General features: G+C 33.9%; 1 protein-coding gene across 2 annotated transcripts in view; it reads left to right on the forward strand.

Moving 5' to 3' along the window:
- The first annotated feature begins 7,074 nt into the window (after positions 1-7,074).
- LOC130236195 (ephrin type-A receptor 5) overlaps positions 7,075-19,395 on the forward strand; it is a 197,366-nt gene continuing 185,045 nt past the window's right edge. For both annotated transcript variants that reach the window (XM_056466839.1, XM_056466840.1), the window contains exons 1-2: positions 7,075-7,302; positions 15,079-15,143. In XM_056466839.1, coding sequence (XP_056322814.1) covers positions 7,218-7,302; positions 15,079-15,143 — 150 coding nt within the window. In that variant the 5' untranslated portion in view covers positions 7,075-7,217. The remainder of the gene's footprint in view (positions 7,303-15,078; positions 15,144-19,395) is intronic.

Below are 19,395 nucleotides of genomic sequence, written 5' to 3' on the forward strand. Positions count from 1 at the left end.
GACACCTAATGCAGTTCTTACTACAGTCAGGTTCCACATTTTTGCTTCATATATGATACAGTTTTCCAATAGTATCAGACACAGACAACAAACAACAGAACCACAGTGGGTATTATTGTAATACAGCAACAGATTTGAGAAAACAATATAATTATGATTACAGTTAAGGTTATTATTCATAATATTAATGCATTTTTTGGACCAATCAGTGATCAACAACCCAAACACTGTAGGAACTGCATAGCACCACCCTAGAAATCTCTCAGAACACCCTAGCAACCACATAGTAATAGGCAAATGACTTTTACACAGATAAGCACAAGCACATTGACATTGTCTTCAGAAAAAGGCAACAATATTGTTTAAAAGTAACTTTATGAAGTAATGCTCTGGGTTTTACTACAAGAGCAAATCACCCTTGGAAATGGAAGAGTCTGAAAGCTTTTGTTTTCATTGTTAATGAAATCATGAGGAACAATGAGGTGATCAATCAGTGCTGTTCTTTACTGTCAGGCCTCTTTTTCAAAAAAAGAGAGAAGAAAATCTGGCATTGGCCAGAGAGCAGTGTAGAAAACAGACACAAAGAAAGTTAAACGGACTATTAAAAAAGTCACTCACCAAGTTTACAAAGGTGGACTGTACATTAATATTGTTGTATGCACTGGTGGTCTATTATGCAGATTTAGTTTCATGTTTAAAAATTACAAAAGCTATAGTGTTGTGGTTCACAATGCTTACTATAATATTATGTCAGCTCACAGCAAGGTTGCTAGGTCTTCGCAACAAAATCTAACTCAATGGCCAATCAAAACTGGCCCATACAATGGTCAATCAAACTATCCCAATAATACCAATAACTCAAAATATGTGTGTGTGTGAGGGTTAAATATTTGAATGCAAATATACAAATAGAATTGATGTCAAAACCATATCCTGAAGGAAGACAAAAAATATATATATTTATATATGGCAATGTGGCCAACTTCTATGGAAAACCACAGACTTGTCAAGCCAAGCTCACAGGTCCAGAATCATACTTTTTTTTTTTATTTGGCAGAATTGTGAATTTTTTTTCATAATTCTGACTTAGTATATATATATATATATATATATATATATATATATATATATATATATATATATATATATATATATATATATATATATATATATACAGAGAGAGAGAGAGAGAAATTACCGGTTTGTAAACATTCATGATGCGCATGCAGCGAGGTTGCAGAAGCGAGTGGCATATCTCTGTAAACCAATAGCATTCAGTTGCCTATCTCTCTCCTCCTTTTGGTACCCTTTTTATGCCAAATTTAAAATGTCAGATAGCTTTGTGAGTGTATGCTGCAAATTAAATTTCCCTATGGGGATAAATAAAGCTACACTGTAAAAACAAAAATCTGTAATTTTACGGTTTATTTCCGACAGCTTGGGTGCTGGAAATAAACTGTAAAATAACGGCTGTTAAATTACAGAACTTTACCATAAAATATCAGTCTTTAAATGACAGTAATTTTCTTACATTGTAATTTCTGGTAAATTTCTAAAATTCAACCACTGTTATTTTACAGTAAATGTCTGTAATTTAACGGCCAGTTTACAGAAATAAACTGTAAAATTACGGATTGTTTTTACAGTGTAGCTAGCTAACTAACTAACCAGCCAGCCAGACAGCTTTTAAAGTCAGCCAGACTTTAAAAGTATTTAAAGTTGGTTTAACTTTAGCTTTTTATCGTTTAATAGTGACTTTTAAATTCATGATTTTTACTTTATATTTTGAAATCTTTTTGCCATAATTGTGACTTGTTTTGTCATTATGTTTCCCTAGTCATAGTTTATTTTTTTATATCACAGTTATGAGTTCTTGTTTGAAATCATTACTTTAAAATTCATAATATTGCATTTAGTGTGTACTGTAAATCTTATTTTAATTATAACTTAACTAAAACTTTTAGTTACAATTCAGACTTTTAATGTCATAAGTATGACTTTTCATCATACAGTTTCCCTTAAAATGATGTTTGCTCTATAAGCATGAGTGATGATCAACTATGTGAAGAGGCATGCTGTGTTTCTTTACAAAGTGACATTGCCATTTCTGTAGTTTGCCATAATTAATACAGCACTTTCAGTCATTTTAGCTGATTCATGTGAATGGAGATAATTTTTAGAGTTGTTTACTGTACTTCTGTAGATAGAATCATACAATTCTCAGACCTGTAAAAAAAATATATAAAAAATAAAAAAAGTAAACCTAAAGTTATTCTCACAATACAGTTTTATTATGCAATTAGTTATGTGAAATGTCTTCTTTTACCCATATAATAGAGAGTATTTTATCACTCATGGCTATCTGCCGGTTTCTTACTCACCCTCTGCAACCCACAATGCACCAGTGTGTCTGCTGACTCCCCAGTTGTTCCTCTTCCTGCACTTTTGTCCCAAGTCCTCTCTCTCTCTTTAATGCCGGACACAATTATCAGTAGCGACAGCTCAGCAGCGTCTGCCTAAACCAAGCTTCCCTTCTGTGTGCACTGGCAAACACCTTTCTGTTAGGATCAGACTGGGCTAAGGTCTATGACAAGTCCAGTTCACTTTTAAATTTACAAGCTACAACCTCTTCAGAGTGAAATTTAAGTTAGGTATAACTAATTTTCCCTGCTAAAAGTCCACACAGTGAAGAGCAAATCCAGCTTCACAAGTCCCAAACCAAGCAAGCCAGCAAATAAATAAAACAATTTATGACTTAAAAACTTGAACTAGGCCATAATAAGTCATAACTAGGACATAAACAAAATTAATACATATTTTAGTCAACCTTTTGGCATAAAAAAGGCATAAAATTCATTTACTAAATGCTGAAATGACAACTTTTAAAAATTAGAAATGATGCCATACTGGATCTAAATTAAATTTTTACTTCACATCATTTGTGACTGTTAAAATCATCATTTTAATTTAGGAGGTCATAATTTCAAAAGTTTACATCATAGTAATGACAGGAATACTTGATTCAATGTAATTACATTTGACTGTAGCTTTTTTGACACTCTCCGAGGCTTTCCCTAATGAGCTGAGCGATATATTCCCTCCAGCGGTTCCTGGGTCTTCCCTAGGGCCCCCTCCCAGTGGGACATGCTTGGAACACCTCCCTAGGTAGGCATCCAGGAAGCACCCGAAACAGATGCCAGAGCCACCTCAGCTGGCTTCCCTCGATGTGGAGGAGCAGTGGCTCTAGTCTGAGCTCCTCCCAGGTGACAAATCTCCTCACCCTATCTACAGTATAAGTGTGTGCCCTGCCACCATGTAAAGGAAACTCATTTTGGCTGCTTGTATTTGAAATGTTGTCCTTTTAGTCAAGGCTTAAAGCTCATGACCATAGGTGTGCGTAGGAACATCGAATGACAGGTAAATCGAAGTAAAAACTCCAAGATACTTGAACTCCTTCACAGGGATAAGGTCTATCCTCCAACCTGGAGATGGCAAGCCACCTTTTTCCAGTTGAGCATCATGGTCTCAAACTTAGAAGTGCTGATTCTCATTTCTGGCACATCGCACTCTGCATCAAACCATCCGATTTCATGCTGAAGGTCTTTGTGTGATGAAGCCAACAGGAATGAAGTAAAATTTAATTCTGTGGTCTCTGAACCAGTACTTCTCCAGCCCTAAGCTGCATTTGAAATTTATGTCCATAGAAATAATAGCCGGAAAGCCAACATGTACCAGGAGCATGTCTGGCTTATTGCCGGCAATACAAACCAAACTGCTCTGTTCATTCATTATAGGCACAAGACAGCTAGAATCTTTTTTAAGCCAACCGGTAGTCTTTCTCCACCAAATTTCTTCCAGGCTGAGTTTTTGCTACTACAACGCCCCGGCCTGTCAGTAGGACTCCTTCTTCAACTTGACAGCATGCCTTACTTCAGGTGTCCACCACTGGGTTTGTGAATTGCCGCCATGACAGGCACCACAGGACTTGCATCCACAGCTACTCATGGCCATGTCAACAATGTAGTAGGAGAACATGGATCACTTTGTCTCAATGGCTCCAGCCTCCTCAGGATCTGGCCAAAGTTCTTCTAGAGGTGAGAGTTGAAAACCCCTCTGACATGTAGTTCAGCCAGATGAGGACCCTCACAATACTTTTGGACCTATCATGTTTGTCTGGCCTCCTCCTCTGACAGTGGATCCAGCTCACCACCAGGTGGGGATCAACAAGTGAAAGTTGAGTAAATTATGACAGAAGTTTAATTTTTGGGTAAACTATCCATTTAAGGTTGAAGCCTGAGCTGGTCGATAATTGTATATCACTGCACTGTCTATATCAGCCATCATACTCTACTAATCTTTTACATTTATATCTGCATTTAAACATTTAACACATGCTTTTATACAAATCAACTCACAACAGTGAACATAAACCTGGAGCAATGGGCTGCCAGGGGAGCAGTTGGGGGTTTGCTGCCTTGCTCAAGGAAATAATTTCAGCTTCATTATTGCTAGTGGAAGAGAGTGCTGGTTATTCACTCTCCCACCTACAATTCCTGCAGGTGCCGAAGCTCAAACCTACAAACTTTGGATCACAAGTCCAAGTCTCTGATCACGATGGCACCAGATTGATCAAGTTTAAAGCCTTTTATGGTTAATTGATTATGCTCACCTGTGTCTTGTTTAGTTCCTCATTTACCCACATTTTAGTTGTTTAGTTTTCTTGATTTCTTTTCTTGTCCCTCTGCGATGCTGATGTTTTTACTTGTAAAGTAAATCTGCATCATTCTCGGATGGATGGTCGGATGGACGGTCGTACAGATAGAAAGATAGATAACACTAACTACTACATTAATTATGCAAATACCTTAAACTATGCAAATAAAAGGATACATAATAAGCAATAACATTTTTGTCTTTTTCACAGCCAAACTACATAAATTGATGTAAATTATATCAATTATTTATAATTTAGCATCAGGTCCGACCAGGATTGTGTGATTCCTGATGTATTAAATAAATGGCAGCTCTTTTGTTCACCTTTTTATATCAACATCTGAAGACAAAGCTATGTTTTTGTGCTTCAGCTTGTGGTTTTGAAGACAGGATCTGGGTCTGTTGAATTTGAGTGTCTGCTGGATGAGGAGCGTGGGATGTGTCGGGAGGGCATGGCACTGGAATATGAATAATCATGCAGATGAAAGAGATTGAGCTGCAGTCATTGAGCCACATTTATCTTGTGGGTGGAAGTGCTGCTTCGGCTTAAATTTGGATTTTAAGAATGCAGTGATAAATAGAGCTGCAGCAAAAAAGGCCATGTGAGTTTAAATCAAATCTGTTTTGTCAATATGGGTCTACTTTCGGAAGTCTTTATTACTGGTTTGCAAATGCTTGTTGCTTGAAGGAATATAGGTGTAGTTTATTGTAGGTCACAACAACTATTCACAACATTACCAATGATTACTTGTCAAATGAGAGGAAAAAATAAAAAATGTTTTCAATGAATTCTGTTTTATTTGTTTGGCATTTTGCATCCTTATAATGGTCAATAGATAAAAAAAAAACACAATTAGAATCAACACAAACAAATAGGCTAAATAAATAACTATATTAAAATATACAAAGTGAAAATAGACAGTAAAATGTAAATAAAATATAAATGATAACCAATATTGTTTGTGATACTAAAACAACACTGCTAAACAGTGCCTTAATTATTGGTCTTTGTTTTGTCTATTTGTTAGTTTGGCCAGAGGAGAAATGGTCAACCCTAACTGAGCCTGGTTTCTCTCAAGGTTTTTTTTTTTCCTTCACTTACGTCAATTGGTGAATTGGATTTTTAAGATCTCAAATTTCTCTCGTGAGTGCCATTCCCGCCTGCTGTTCTTGTGTAAATCCACCAGAGGCTGCTGTTGACTGACTGTTTGATTGACTGAATGACTAACTTACTGACCGATCGAGTGACCCACCCTCCTCCCTCTCTAAACCCAACCAACAGTATTTTCAAAAGCACTGATTGACCGACCTACCCATTTCCCTTAATCCAACTGACAATTTTAAAAAGCAATACAGAAAAAGAAAAGCCCTTGTCTTATTTTTACCACGTTTTTAGATTTTACCACATTCTCATCCTATTATTTAGTTGTTTATTTTATTGTTTGGATTCTGTTTTTGTCTTACCCGCTTTCTGGAACCGTTCTTCACTGCATTCGAACCCTGAAATGCAGCGATACGTACTTCTGGCTACATAATTTGTGATCTCCAGAAACGTATAGGCTATGTTTTCAGAATGAGCCTGTGTTGGGATTTGCTCTTCAGTGTTTGGACTTTCAGCAGTCAAAATTAAACCACACTGAACTGAACTACACTGAACTTCAACTCTGAAAACTTGATTGGCACAGTTTCAGTTTACCAAAACTTCTATGTTAAGCTGCTTTGACACAATCTACATTGTAAAAGTGCTATAGAAATAAACATGGATTGAAATTGAATTGAATCTTTATAAAAGCGACACACAAATAAACCAATCAATTATCAATAAATACATATTTTTAAGTATCCACAATATAAAATGGCATGATGAATCAAATATTTAAATCATTAAATTTTTTCACATTTTTAAAAAATGTTCCAGTAAAGCTGTCATTTTAATTATGTCATCAGGATACATTAGCTTAGATTATTTTATTCCATTACGAATAAACCAAGACAGATTAAACATTTTATCTACAATACAGTAAGATTAGTTTTAATGTTAAAGCTTAACAGCCTACAGGATTCACATACAGTACACATTACCTTTAATTCACACAATTGTTTCGATTAAAAATCTCCTTAGTAAAACTGCGTTTGAACATCAGCAAAACACGCACAACATATGTCGCACGATCGGCACGACGCGCTGTCATTTTTGGGTTTATTCGCCGATTTACACCTTCATTAGTCTGGATGACTCTGTGTCATGAGCAGTGATGTCTATTGGAGAGTGGTAATGGTCTCCTCCTCCTCCCCCTCCTCCTCTTCATTCTGTCGACTGTGAGAGTCTGACAGCTTCGCGAGCCTCAAACCTATCACCGCACCGCGCTCGCCGCTTCTCCCCGCTCCGATGCGCTGTTTTTTCCCACGTCTCCTCATGTCCTCCGCGTCTCTGTCTGGATCCTCTCAGCGCTGATGTGACTGCAGTTCTTCCGTTGATTTGACACGTTTCTCCAGTCGATGAGATGCGTTCACGGTGGACTTACGTCGCCTGGATTTGCGTCTTCAGTCTCGGCGCCTTCGGGACTTTCTGCATTCCCGCTAATGAAGGTAAGATGAGGGATCTGGGAAAGGTGGTTTTTGGTTGACAAATCGCCGGATTCCGCGACGAGAACACACGGTTCTGGATGTCTATCAAGCAAAGAACGCGTTTTTATCAACAAGAATTTGGATCTATTGGGTTGGCGAATGGTAGTTTGGAGACTAAAAGAAAAGTTCTTGGTGTTACATTTAGATTTATTGGTTGCTGAACTCTCCGTTTAGACACAGTATGGCTTTCTGAATGATGAACACAACTGAAAGGAAAACTAGAAGGTACAAAAAGTGTCATCAGACTGTCAAAAGCTTCAGCCATTGTGCTACATTCATTTACAAGTTCAGACATTTAGAAAGCACTATTCAGTGAACTTAAAGCTTTATGAGATTTATTAATACAGATTCAATTGTTATCTGTAGCAAATTCCTTTTGGACATTGATAGCAAATGATGGATCTTTTTTTTGAAGAACTCTCAAATTTCTCAAATCAAATTTGATTGTACATCGTTTTAAATAAATCATTATAGATAGATAGATTTGGAATAAAAATATATCACATCTGTTACAGTAAACTGGATAATAACTGATTACATGATCATATTGCAAAACTTACTTGTAATTAGAAAGTACTTGTAATTAGATTTTATTAGATTATTTATAATCAAAATAATTACTTTTTCAGTGATTGTAGTAAAACTATTCACACTACTTACGTAATTTGTTAATTATCCTTAACTTCTTTAAAATTTTTCTTTATAAAAAACTACAGCTTATGTAGGTAGGCTACTTATAAATAAATTATATTCCAATATACAATGATTATTCACATATCTGATAGAATGTTGATTATGCTTAATTTGTCTTCCTTACTCTTTTAAACTTTCCTTTCAAAAACAAAGAAACAAACAATTAAAAGCTTTCTTACTACATTTTTATTTTTTTATTTTTGTTCATTGTATACAAATATGGTCCAATGTAATGGCAAAATCATATGTAAACGTGCTGAACAAGTTTAGTTATATTGCATTGCCTAAAAAGTGCAGTCTAATAATTTACCATACTAACTGAAGTTTTCAGCGTGTAATTTGTAATCAATGTTAGACAAGATTTTATTGAAATCCACCCAAAACTAACAATAAATATATTAGACACAATATTTGGCAGTGCATTGCTGACTATACACACCTAGAGAAGAATACATGCATCAAACATCTCTCAGTTTGTCCCCAGTATTCACTGAGAAATTTAAAAATAATTTTATTCAAGTCAAAAATATAATTTTACATCACTGAACATATAATATATGTATATACACCAATACCATTAAAGCACTATTTTAATCTAGAGATAACTCTTTAAGCTAACAATTGCAGATTGCCACTTTTACAGTCTCTGATTTATGTTTTGTTGAAATGCTCTCCGCATGAGATGAAACGTCATGTCATATATGACACATTATGTAATATATAGTCCACAAAGCTACGGCTGTCTGTTTAATGGAGCAGAAAGTTCTGAACATCAGCTCACAAAACTCCCAACCACACATCTTAATGCACTGTTGAAAACATGGATATATTTCATAAAGTATATTGTCACCTAATTACCTTCAGCCTTGAGCATACACTGTAAAAAAATGTATGGTTCAACACAATTTTTTCATGTTGTTCCAACACAAATCTATTAACGTAACAAATTTAAGTAAATTGAACATAAAAAAGTAAAGAATTGTGTTGTTTTTATTTTAGCAGCAAAAGCAGCGTTTAGCAGCGTTTATTGAGTGTACATTCATAGATAGATGAGATAATAAATCAAAGATCAGAATGAAATTACTTGATAATCTCAATCTCTTTTCGAGAGTTGCACATCCAATGCTTATCTGTAGTATTTATTTTTCCGTAAGGCATAGTTCACCCCAGAAAAAAAGAAAATTCTATAATTTACTAATTTTCTTAATTCTATCATGTCTCCTTTCATATATCACAGGCGTATTATTCATCCTTCAATAATCTATAATTTAAAAGGGTAGCTCACCCAAAAACCTGAACATTTACTCACTATTTACTCTCCCTTGGATTGTTCCAAACCTTTGTGAGATTATTTATTCTGTTGAACACAGAAGAAGATATTGTGAAGAAAGCTGGAAGCCTGCTACCATTGACTTCCATAGTATTTATTTTTCCAAGTATAGAGGTCAATAATTATAGGTTTCCAGCTTTCTTCACAATATCGTCTTTGGCATTGAATGGAATAAATAATTTCACAAAGGTTTGGAACAATCGAAAAGAGAGTAAATAGTGACTAAATGTGAACTACCCCTTTAAATGATAGATTATTGCAGGATGAATAATACAACTGTGATATATGAAAGGTAACAAAAGATGTAAACACTTCATGAAGATTTTAAATACGCATACTCATGTTAGCGCTAGAAATGTGCTACAATGATAACATAGAATTGTTCATACTGAGCCACTTTTTAAAATAAAATATATATATATATTTTTTTGGAGAAAGCTCCACACGTGGGATGGCGAATTTGCATTAGAGGCGCAGAGACAAAGGAAACACAGACACAGAGTGCATCAAAGTTCCCTAAATGTGCTTGATAGGGGCCAGAGAAACGACAGCCTCCTACTTCAAAGAATATTTCATGTTTGTATGGCTTAATTTCCCAAGATGCAAAAAAAAAGTGTATTTGGATGAAACCCTCTCAAGCTGTTGCAGATTTGAATTGGCGTACATTAGAAAGGGTTTCGTCTTAAGAAGTGTCAACAAATGATCTGCGACTTCAATGGATGCGTTTCAATTTATCACTCTGACTATAGAATATGTAAATATTGTAATGAGCGGGTCAGCATATGGATAGTGCGCTGACAAGTGTGGGGATGAGTTGATTGATTGTGGGCTCACGATGGCACAATAAAAATGAGAGCAGGATGGGGGGAGGGCGAACGGGTGCCTACGTAGACTGGCACAATAGAAGGACAACGGCCACTTCAGAGTCGCAATGGGACAATTTGAACAAACCTGTACATTCAGAGAGATTTGAGCAGCGGTGAACTGTAATTTTGGAGGGCAATGGGTTTTTGAAGCTCTATAAATTAACATAAGCAGTACTGATTGTTTTAATCTTGAGCAGAAAGAAAACATAAATCAAAATATTCTATAGAAATATGGTGTAAATTCTCCTGTTGTTGTCTTAAAGAGATGTTTTGGCCTGATTTAACTTATTTTGAGGTAGTTTTATAGGTTTAGTGATGTAAAATAATGTTTTTTACTTGAAGAAAACCACAATGTTTAGGTCAGTTTTTTAGTAAACAAAATATTCTTGATATTGTTATTATTTTTGTGTGAAATGTATTGTCTGATGCACTTAGAAATCTGAAAAATAGCTTTTAAAGTAACCTTTTTTGGTGTTATAGATTAAAATGAGTTGTTATCGCCTATACAGTACATTAATTTCAAAATAGTTACTCAAAGCTTCCTAAAGGACAAAAAGTGGACTTGACAAAGACTTAAGAGTCTTTTTGTGTCTCCAGAATGTGTCTGTAAAGTTTCAGCTCAAAACACCCATCAGATTTTTTATTATACGTTTTATATGATTCTATTTTATAAATTTTTGCACCAGAAGGTGGTTTTGTTGTACTGCGCCTTTAGGGATAGTCCTCCCCGCCCACCGTTTCTACGTGTATTTCTGCGTGCCTTAATCACCTCCCTCGGCTGCGTCAGACAACAGACAGACATAAAGGAAGCAGATCTCATGTAGTGTTTGTGAGAAATACTACAGTAAGAACTTTACCAATTAGTATTTGATGCATTTGTTGTGTTAAGTTGCAACGATGAGTCACACACAATGGTGTTACAAAGTTCACAGCGCAGCAGACACACACACACACACACACACACACACACACACACACACACACACACAGACAGCATGCGTGTTTAGCTTTGCATTCTATTAGCACGCAAATGTGACAGGATACAGGTTAATCTCCACTGCTGTATGCATATCTTTTATGTTAATTTACAAAATAAACCTGATTTAACGTCCACAATCCCGGATTGAAGCGTCTTCTTTTATAATTGTTCTGACACGCGGCTGTGGTGATGAAGTAAAGCTGAAGTAAATCGCTGTAATTCATTACACACATGCAGTGTTTTAAAACATTTTAAACTTGTAAAACCCACTCATGATCACATTTGATGATGATTGATGATCCTAGCAAACTGAACAGGCCTTTTATTCCCGGTTGCTTTGCGCTCATCCTCTCTTGTTGATATGATTATTCACGTGACTACTGGGACATGTTAATACGCAGCTGTCAATTAATTCGTTGGGTGGGGTGACCGCACTCCTACGTCAAGTTGCGGTAGGTCTGAAAACCGCTCCAATTGGTCCATCATTTTTTAAATTGAAAAAAAGGACTGGGTGTGTTTATATCACCCCAATATGATGGTCAATACACTATACCTACACATATGTCTGTCCAAACAACTTGAAAAGTAGATTTTTTTTACCATAGGTGCCCTGTAAGTGATGTAAAATTACAATTTAGTTATAAATTATAAAAATAATAAAAAAAATAAATCATATCGTGGAGGTATTCCTTTTCATCCTGCAATACTGCTGTATTTAATATCCACTTCTTAAAAGAATATGCTACAAGTTTTAAAATAACCGTTAAATCTCCATTGATAACACTTATAAAAGCCTGAGCTGCTTTCACTCTTATCTGAGCTGTGATTTCCAAATAACCCGTGAATAAATGTTCCTATTGAACAAGTTCACAAAAACCTTTAAAGACACACATTGAACATCTTGAAAGCAAAACAAAGTGAATCACAAAATACTTCATGTTTTGCGGTCATGAACTGATATTTTTATAGTTAGATTTCTGCACACTGCACATCATTCAAGATTTGTATCTGCCTGTATGGACAAAAAGCTCTCTTTATCTAGTTCACAAATGCATTTCTTCATGCTAATTAGATTTATGGGATTCTCCCCAGGATATTTTTTCACTTAAAGTAGGACATCAATGTCTGTCATTCAAATGAAACCCATTTAATCCTCATTTAGGGACAGTTAAATGGGCCAGACAGTCTTTTTTATAGCTTTATCCAATGCATATTTGTCCTAAAGTAAGTGTGAATAATTATGTGGGGTTATGTAACTTGTTATTCAGCTGGACATGAAGTGAAAATCAATCTTAAATTTATACTTTTAAGTCTTGATGAACTGACATTTATCTTTTCACGTTCGGTTTTTAAAGCACATATGTGACATTTGTGTGGTTCTTGGTCATTAGCTTATTGTTTTGGAGCTCCAAAAATAATATTGCTCTTGTGATTCATCTCACACATGCTAAATAGTCTCGCCGCTAACCTTTGATCAACACAAGGTCAAATTAAAATTCAGGCCTGGTCGGGCTGTGAATGTTAAGGTCAGCTAATTAGTCGTGCCGGTACTCATTCGTTAAAGGTTCCAGCAGATAAAAAACAAAAAGAAAGGGGGAAAAGTGACCTATTCTGGGTATCAAATACTGGCGCTGTCAGAAACAAAAGGGGTTTAATAATAGACATCGGTCCTCTCAAGTTAACTGAAGGTACAAATGAATAGTTTTCCAAATTTAAATATAGTAGATTTTTAAATGATTGTATTCTGGGTTGAGAAACATTTAGATCAATATTGTAATTAGACAATATTTCAGTTGATTTTGTATAGGCATTTAGATATACTGTGATATGTCTGTAAATTTTCAGTTGAATTTTTAAAAAAGTTTTTTTCATCCAAAGCTTTAATCCAAAGCATACATTTTATATTTTGTGCTACCTGCTATAGAAACATTTATTTATTTTTGTCAATGTTTAATATGATTCTATTGCAATATGTATATTGTTCTAGTGTAATATGTATATTTTTATAAACGTAAAATATGCTGTATTTCCATCATGTATGTATAAAGTCACATACATTTAATCAGAAGTGGCAGTATAAAAAGCATTTTAGCATACATGCAATTGTAATAATCCAAAAAAATATTATTATTTATATATTTATTTATTTAGTTTTAAAGAAAAAAAAATACCCTAAAATTGTATAAATTAAAACTTAAAAAAATACATATTTATTTATTTATTTATTTATTTATTTATTTATTTATTTATTTATTTACATTTGACATTTTTGTTACATGTGGTTGCATTTTTGACCTATTAAATATTGGGACAGCCAAAATGATACAACATGTAGAAAATATTTTTGATAAATTCAAAGATTTTCCTCAGTGTTAAAAATTTAGATCAAACAAATCATGTTTTTTGAGGTATTTACTGGAATTGATACATTCCCAGCTAAAGTTTATATAATATATAGTATATGTTCCAGCTAAACTATATCAATATATTTACAACATAACGTTGTCAATTGCATAACTTTTAAAAATGTCACATAAAAAATATAATAATAACTTGCACATTACCCTTATATAGAAAAAATGGTAAAAGGCATTGAAAAAAAAACATATATATATTTATTTTAAAAATAAATAAATGAATAAAATTGTATATTTTCCTAAATCAGTATTAAAGTATAAAATATAACTTAGAAATTAAATCTTTAATTTATTATTATTATTATTATTATTATTATTATTATTTTTATTTTTTTTTTTATTTATTTTTATTTTTTTTGTGGTTGTATTTTTGAACTATTAAATACTGGGACAGCAATCAAAAAATATTTGACTTTTTAATAAATAAAGGCAAAGATGATACAACATGTAGAAAATATTTTTCATATATTCAAAGATTGCCCTCAGTGTTACAAATTTTGATCAAACAAATCGTAATTTTGGGGTAATTACTGGAATTAATATATTCCCAGCTAAAGTTGATATATTGTTTCGTATATGACCTAGCTAAAATATATCAATATATTTACAACATTTTATTGTCTAATTGCATAACTAGTAGAAATTCACTATAATATAACATTGCATTTTGGTATCTGCATCTTATTAAATTAGCAAGTGATTCATACACATGGTAACTATATTACAAAAAATCAAAGAGTTTGCTTTAATGTTTAAAATAATTTGTGTGAAAATGAAATTATTGCCAAAATATGGGTGTAGAAATGTTAAATAGTCAATACTTCAAGTTTTGATAAACTAGACATTTACCCTTTCGTGTTCTTATCTTTAGCACTGCTGTGACATTTGTGTGGGTCGTGGTCATTAGATTATTGTTTTGGGAGTCAAAATGATATTGCTCATGCTCATCTATCTTACATGCTAAATATGTCGCAGAAATAATGTCAAAAGAAAACATTTTGAGCTGTTCTTGATAAAAATATTAAAATTCATACATTTGTGATAATATTATGCTTTTTGTTTATGTGCTGTTATACTTTTTTTTTCAGAAAAAATGCCAAATTAAAAAAACCCTCATATAGAAAAAAAAAGGTAAAATACAATGAAAAAAATATTAGTTTGTTCATTCATTCGTATATTTATCATTTAATTTTTTTTAAACTTATGTATGAACACCTATGAAATACAATGATATTACTCTGAACTTGATGATTCGGTAACAAAAGGTCAATTAATGTAATACATAAATATATACAAACATATATATGTAAATTTATTAAAACAAAAAAGTGCATAAATTATGTTTTTAAAGATCTAATTAGATCCTCCTCAAAGTCCATCAATCTGCATATATAGATGTTCCTTGTTACCTTTTTCATCTCATTGAATGTCCTTTTTGTACTTGTGTTTCAGTGAATCTGCTGGATTCTCGCTCAGTAATGGGTGATTTGGGCTGGGTCGCCTACCCGAAGAACGGGGTGAGTCCCAAACATCCTCCTGTCTGTATCCACACTCTCAGTTAAGAACATCTCAAGGTCTTTGATTCCCCCGATGGCAGAAAAGACAGTTTCAAAGTAAAAAATAATAGAACGAGAGGTCAGACACAAACAGAGAAGCAAGGGAAGCCCTTTTTTTGTTCTAAAAGAAGCACAAAGGCACGCTAAACCTGCTGCTCTAATTTCTTTGTGACGCTCAGACTGTGATTTATTTCTGTCGAGCAGCCAATTAGAAAACCCGGTGAACAATGCACTGTAAAAAAATGCTGGGTTCCACACAATTGATTTAGGTTGGGAAAACATGAAGGAATTAAGTTAACTTGTTAGTTTTTACAAATTTAAGTGGATTGGACATAAAATAGTTAAGTTTGTGTTGTTTAAGCTCATTTAAATGAGTAGTTTGAACAAACAGCAAACATAATTTTTTGACTGTGTCTTGAAATGGAATGATAATTTATAAATTAAATTCCATTTTCAGTACAGTAATACTTAAAAATATTTGTGCAATTTAAAAGAATAGCTGTTGTAGAGTAAATGTAGAGTAATTGTATTTTGTAATGTAATTACCGTAATACTGTGATTTATTACTGTGAGTAATTGGTGATTATTTAGAAATCATTCTAATAATTGTAACATTATAAATGTTTTTGTAGTTACTTCCTGTGAAAAAATACAAATACTACTACTACTACTACTACTACTATTAATACTACTACTACTACTAATAATAGTGTTATTAAATAATATTATTAAGTAGTATTTAATAAAAATAAAATAATATATTATTATTATTATTATTATTATTATTATTATTGTTATTAGTAGTAGTAGTAGTAGTATTATTATTAGTATTATTATTATTATTATTGTTATATTTGCTCACCCCAGACGCTGACACCACCAAATTTAAAGCAGCACAGCTGATTTCAACAGATAATAATAAAAACTATGATTTTTTAACATCAAATCTGCATTATACTCTGGTTTCTGAAAAATCATATGAAACTAAGGACTGAATTAGCGAATTCTGCTTTGCAGCACATGATTATATTACATATTAAAATATTAAACAGCTACTTCAAATTGCAATAAAATGTCACAATATTACCAGTTTTGCTGTATTTTTGATCAAACGGCTGCATCCTTGGTGAGAAGAAGAGACTTTTTTTCTACAGGTTTTCTACAGGTGTTTGGCATATAATACACAGATAATACCAAAGTGCAGACAGCTGAAGCTAGATAAAATGGTTTGTCAGCAGAAAAGGAGAATAGGTGTTGAGTATGTTGGTTGTTTTTGACAGGTTGTCAGAGGAATAAGCAGCTACAAACTTGAACAGAATGGGAAAATAAAAATCCCAGTATAGCTTTAAGTCTGTCAGTAGTGTGCTGTTTTTACACCTCCCAAAAAACAAGCAACAACATCACCTTGACATCTTTCGCAACATCACTTTCACTGGAAAAAAGGAAAAAAATCACAATGTATGATGAGTTATTATGAATATTGCATGAAAAGCAGTTCCGTTTGCTTTATGCCTCTCAATGAATAATGGGTTATCCTGGAGGGGTAAAAATAAAAGAACAAAGAGTGAAATGAAATCCTGAAGTGGAATTCAGGTGGAAAAACATATTGTGGAAATAACTGTCTTAAAGTGTTGGAAGGTTTGGTTTGATTAAAACGCACCATGGTGTAATTACTTTAAGGGGAGTTTAAGGGGACAGTTCACCCCAAAAATACAACTTTCATCATTTACTCACCCTTTACTTGGTTCAGAGCTGTTTCTTTTTTTGTTATACCCAAAATCTATTTTTAGGAAGATGCAAAACTGTAACCACTGACTTTCATAGTATTTGTTTACCAATTTAAACTCTTTTTAGGTTTTATAATGATATGCATCTTCTTTTATCAAGGGGGAATTTTGACTGGTATATTGCAAACAATAAGATTTCCTCTATCCTTAATTATTAGGACACAAAATAAATAAATAAATAAATAAATAAATAAATAAATAAATAAATAAAACATGTGAAAACAGAACTTTTATAGAGCGTTGCATCGATGTGTCATGTGTTGACACGGTGTTAGAGTGCCTGGAGTGTCTAGTGTTGGATGCCTGGATATGTGTTGGTTAAAATACAAATTTGGAATTGGTTCAGAATGGATACAAAAAAAGAAAAAAAAAAGAAAAAGTGTTTAAATGTGTGCAACAAATTTCAATCAAAAATCCATTGATCAATTCTAATTGAGCACCCCTGCTTAATGACCTCTTTAATTTGTAGATTTTGATTAGAAAAGTCTTAGAGGCGGTTCAAACAGAATGTGTTTGTCCTATCCAGTGGACTACTTTTCTATTGTTTTTCAATGTAAACATGCTTGACGTATATGTGGGACTGTTATGATCACGTCTTGTGTCTTCTGACGTGCCGTGTTTGTGAGGGCCATGTTTTTTAGATGCCATCTGAAATTAAAGGTGCTGTATGTAAGTTTTTAACTCTTGTAAAGCATAAAAATATTATAATATGTTTGCAGATATTTAAGAAACATGTGAAACAAGTGAAAATTCTTGTTTATCTGAAAAACAATGCTTAAATCGGATATTCTGCTTTGAAAATGTGCATTACGTGCCGGAACAACTTTGTTTTGGTTCTTTTAACCTGCCCAATGCCAGTTTAACCAATTATATTTCAGCACATTGGGTTACCTTAGTGGAAAACAGAGTCTTTCATTCATTCATTCATTCAAAAAAGTCTCTCAAAGCATGCGCCCATGACCAAAATGCGACCTCCGGTGGACAGTAGCAGACTCCGATATGTGACGCAGATTCAGAGTTCCACATGAGGTTAATAATTATCAAATAATATAAATATTACGAACGTAAACATTAACAAATTTAAATACAGCCATTCAGAAGCACAGAATATGCACTTACTCACGAAATGGTAAGGTTTATAATCTAACTAATACATATTAAACATCTTTAACATTATTAAATGTACATGCTGAATTATTGACATCTGTTGGTTTGCATCATTGCGCTTTGCGACATCACCTGCGCTTGCATTTGTTTTGATCTAGGAATGCAATACCTAGTTCAACCATTGGGTGTCAAACTACATGCTCCACCTTATTAAAAGAACTTCAACTTTCCCACTCAGTGCTGCTCATCACTGTCAGTTCCATAGCAATGGTCCAATCAGAAGAGCTCAGAGTCAGGGCAATCGTTGCAAGCCTCTGTGGTTGTGCTTGGATACCCATATTGCTTTATGCAGTGCTTGTGTTTTCAAACCAATCTGAATCGTTGCATTCCAGATTTTTTGAAGCAAAGACTCGATTGGTGTGAATGAGCCCTTATGCTGCACGAGTACATTTATGGGAATAGTCAAAAATCCATTGAATGGGTCAAAATTACAATTATTCTGTCAAAAATCATTGGAATATTAAAGGGGTGGTCCACTACGATATCATATTTTAAACTTTAGTTCAGAATCAGAATCAGAATCAGAATCAGAATCGGTTTTATTGCCAAGTGTGCTTCACACACACAAGGAATTTGTTTTGGCTACAGAAGCTTCCAGTGTACATAAAGTGACAAGTGACAACACAAAATAATCTGAAAAAATAAAATAATAATAATAAAAAATGATGAACATTAAACAGATGCGGTTAGTGAAGAAACCTGGATGTTGAGTTGTATGTACAGATTGTTATAAATATACAGGTTATAAGGTGCTGTGTACAAGTGCGAATGTAGAAAGTATTGCATTGTATATTGATATAAGGTGCTGTGTACAAGTGCGTATGAGAAAGTATTGCACATATTTATTGCACAGTAGGGGAATATTTAACTGTTCATAAGGTAGACAGCCTGAGGAAAGAAACTTTTCCTGTGTCTGGCTGTTTTTGTGCTCGGTGCTCTGAAGCGCCGACCAGACGGTAACAGTTCGAACAGGTAGTGTGCTGGGTGTGAGGCATCCAGAGTGATTTTGCGAGCCCTTTTACTCACTCTGGAAGAGTACAGTTCTTGAAGTGTAGGAAGGGTAGTGCCAGTGATTCGTTCAGCAGTCCGGACTATTCGCTGTAGTCTACGGAGGTCAGTTTTGGCAGCTGAGCCGAACCAGACGGTGATTGAAGTGCAGAGGATGGATTGGATGACAGCTGAGTAGAACTGTACGAGCAGCTCCTGTGGCAGGTTGAACTTCCTCAGCTGATGAAGGAAGTACAGTCTCTGCTGGGCTT

This window comes from Danio aesculapii, chromosome 10, assembly GCF_903798145.1.
Source record: "Danio aesculapii chromosome 10, fDanAes4.1, whole genome shotgun sequence".
NCBI lineage: Eukaryota > Metazoa > Chordata > Actinopteri > Cypriniformes > Danionidae > Danio > Danio aesculapii.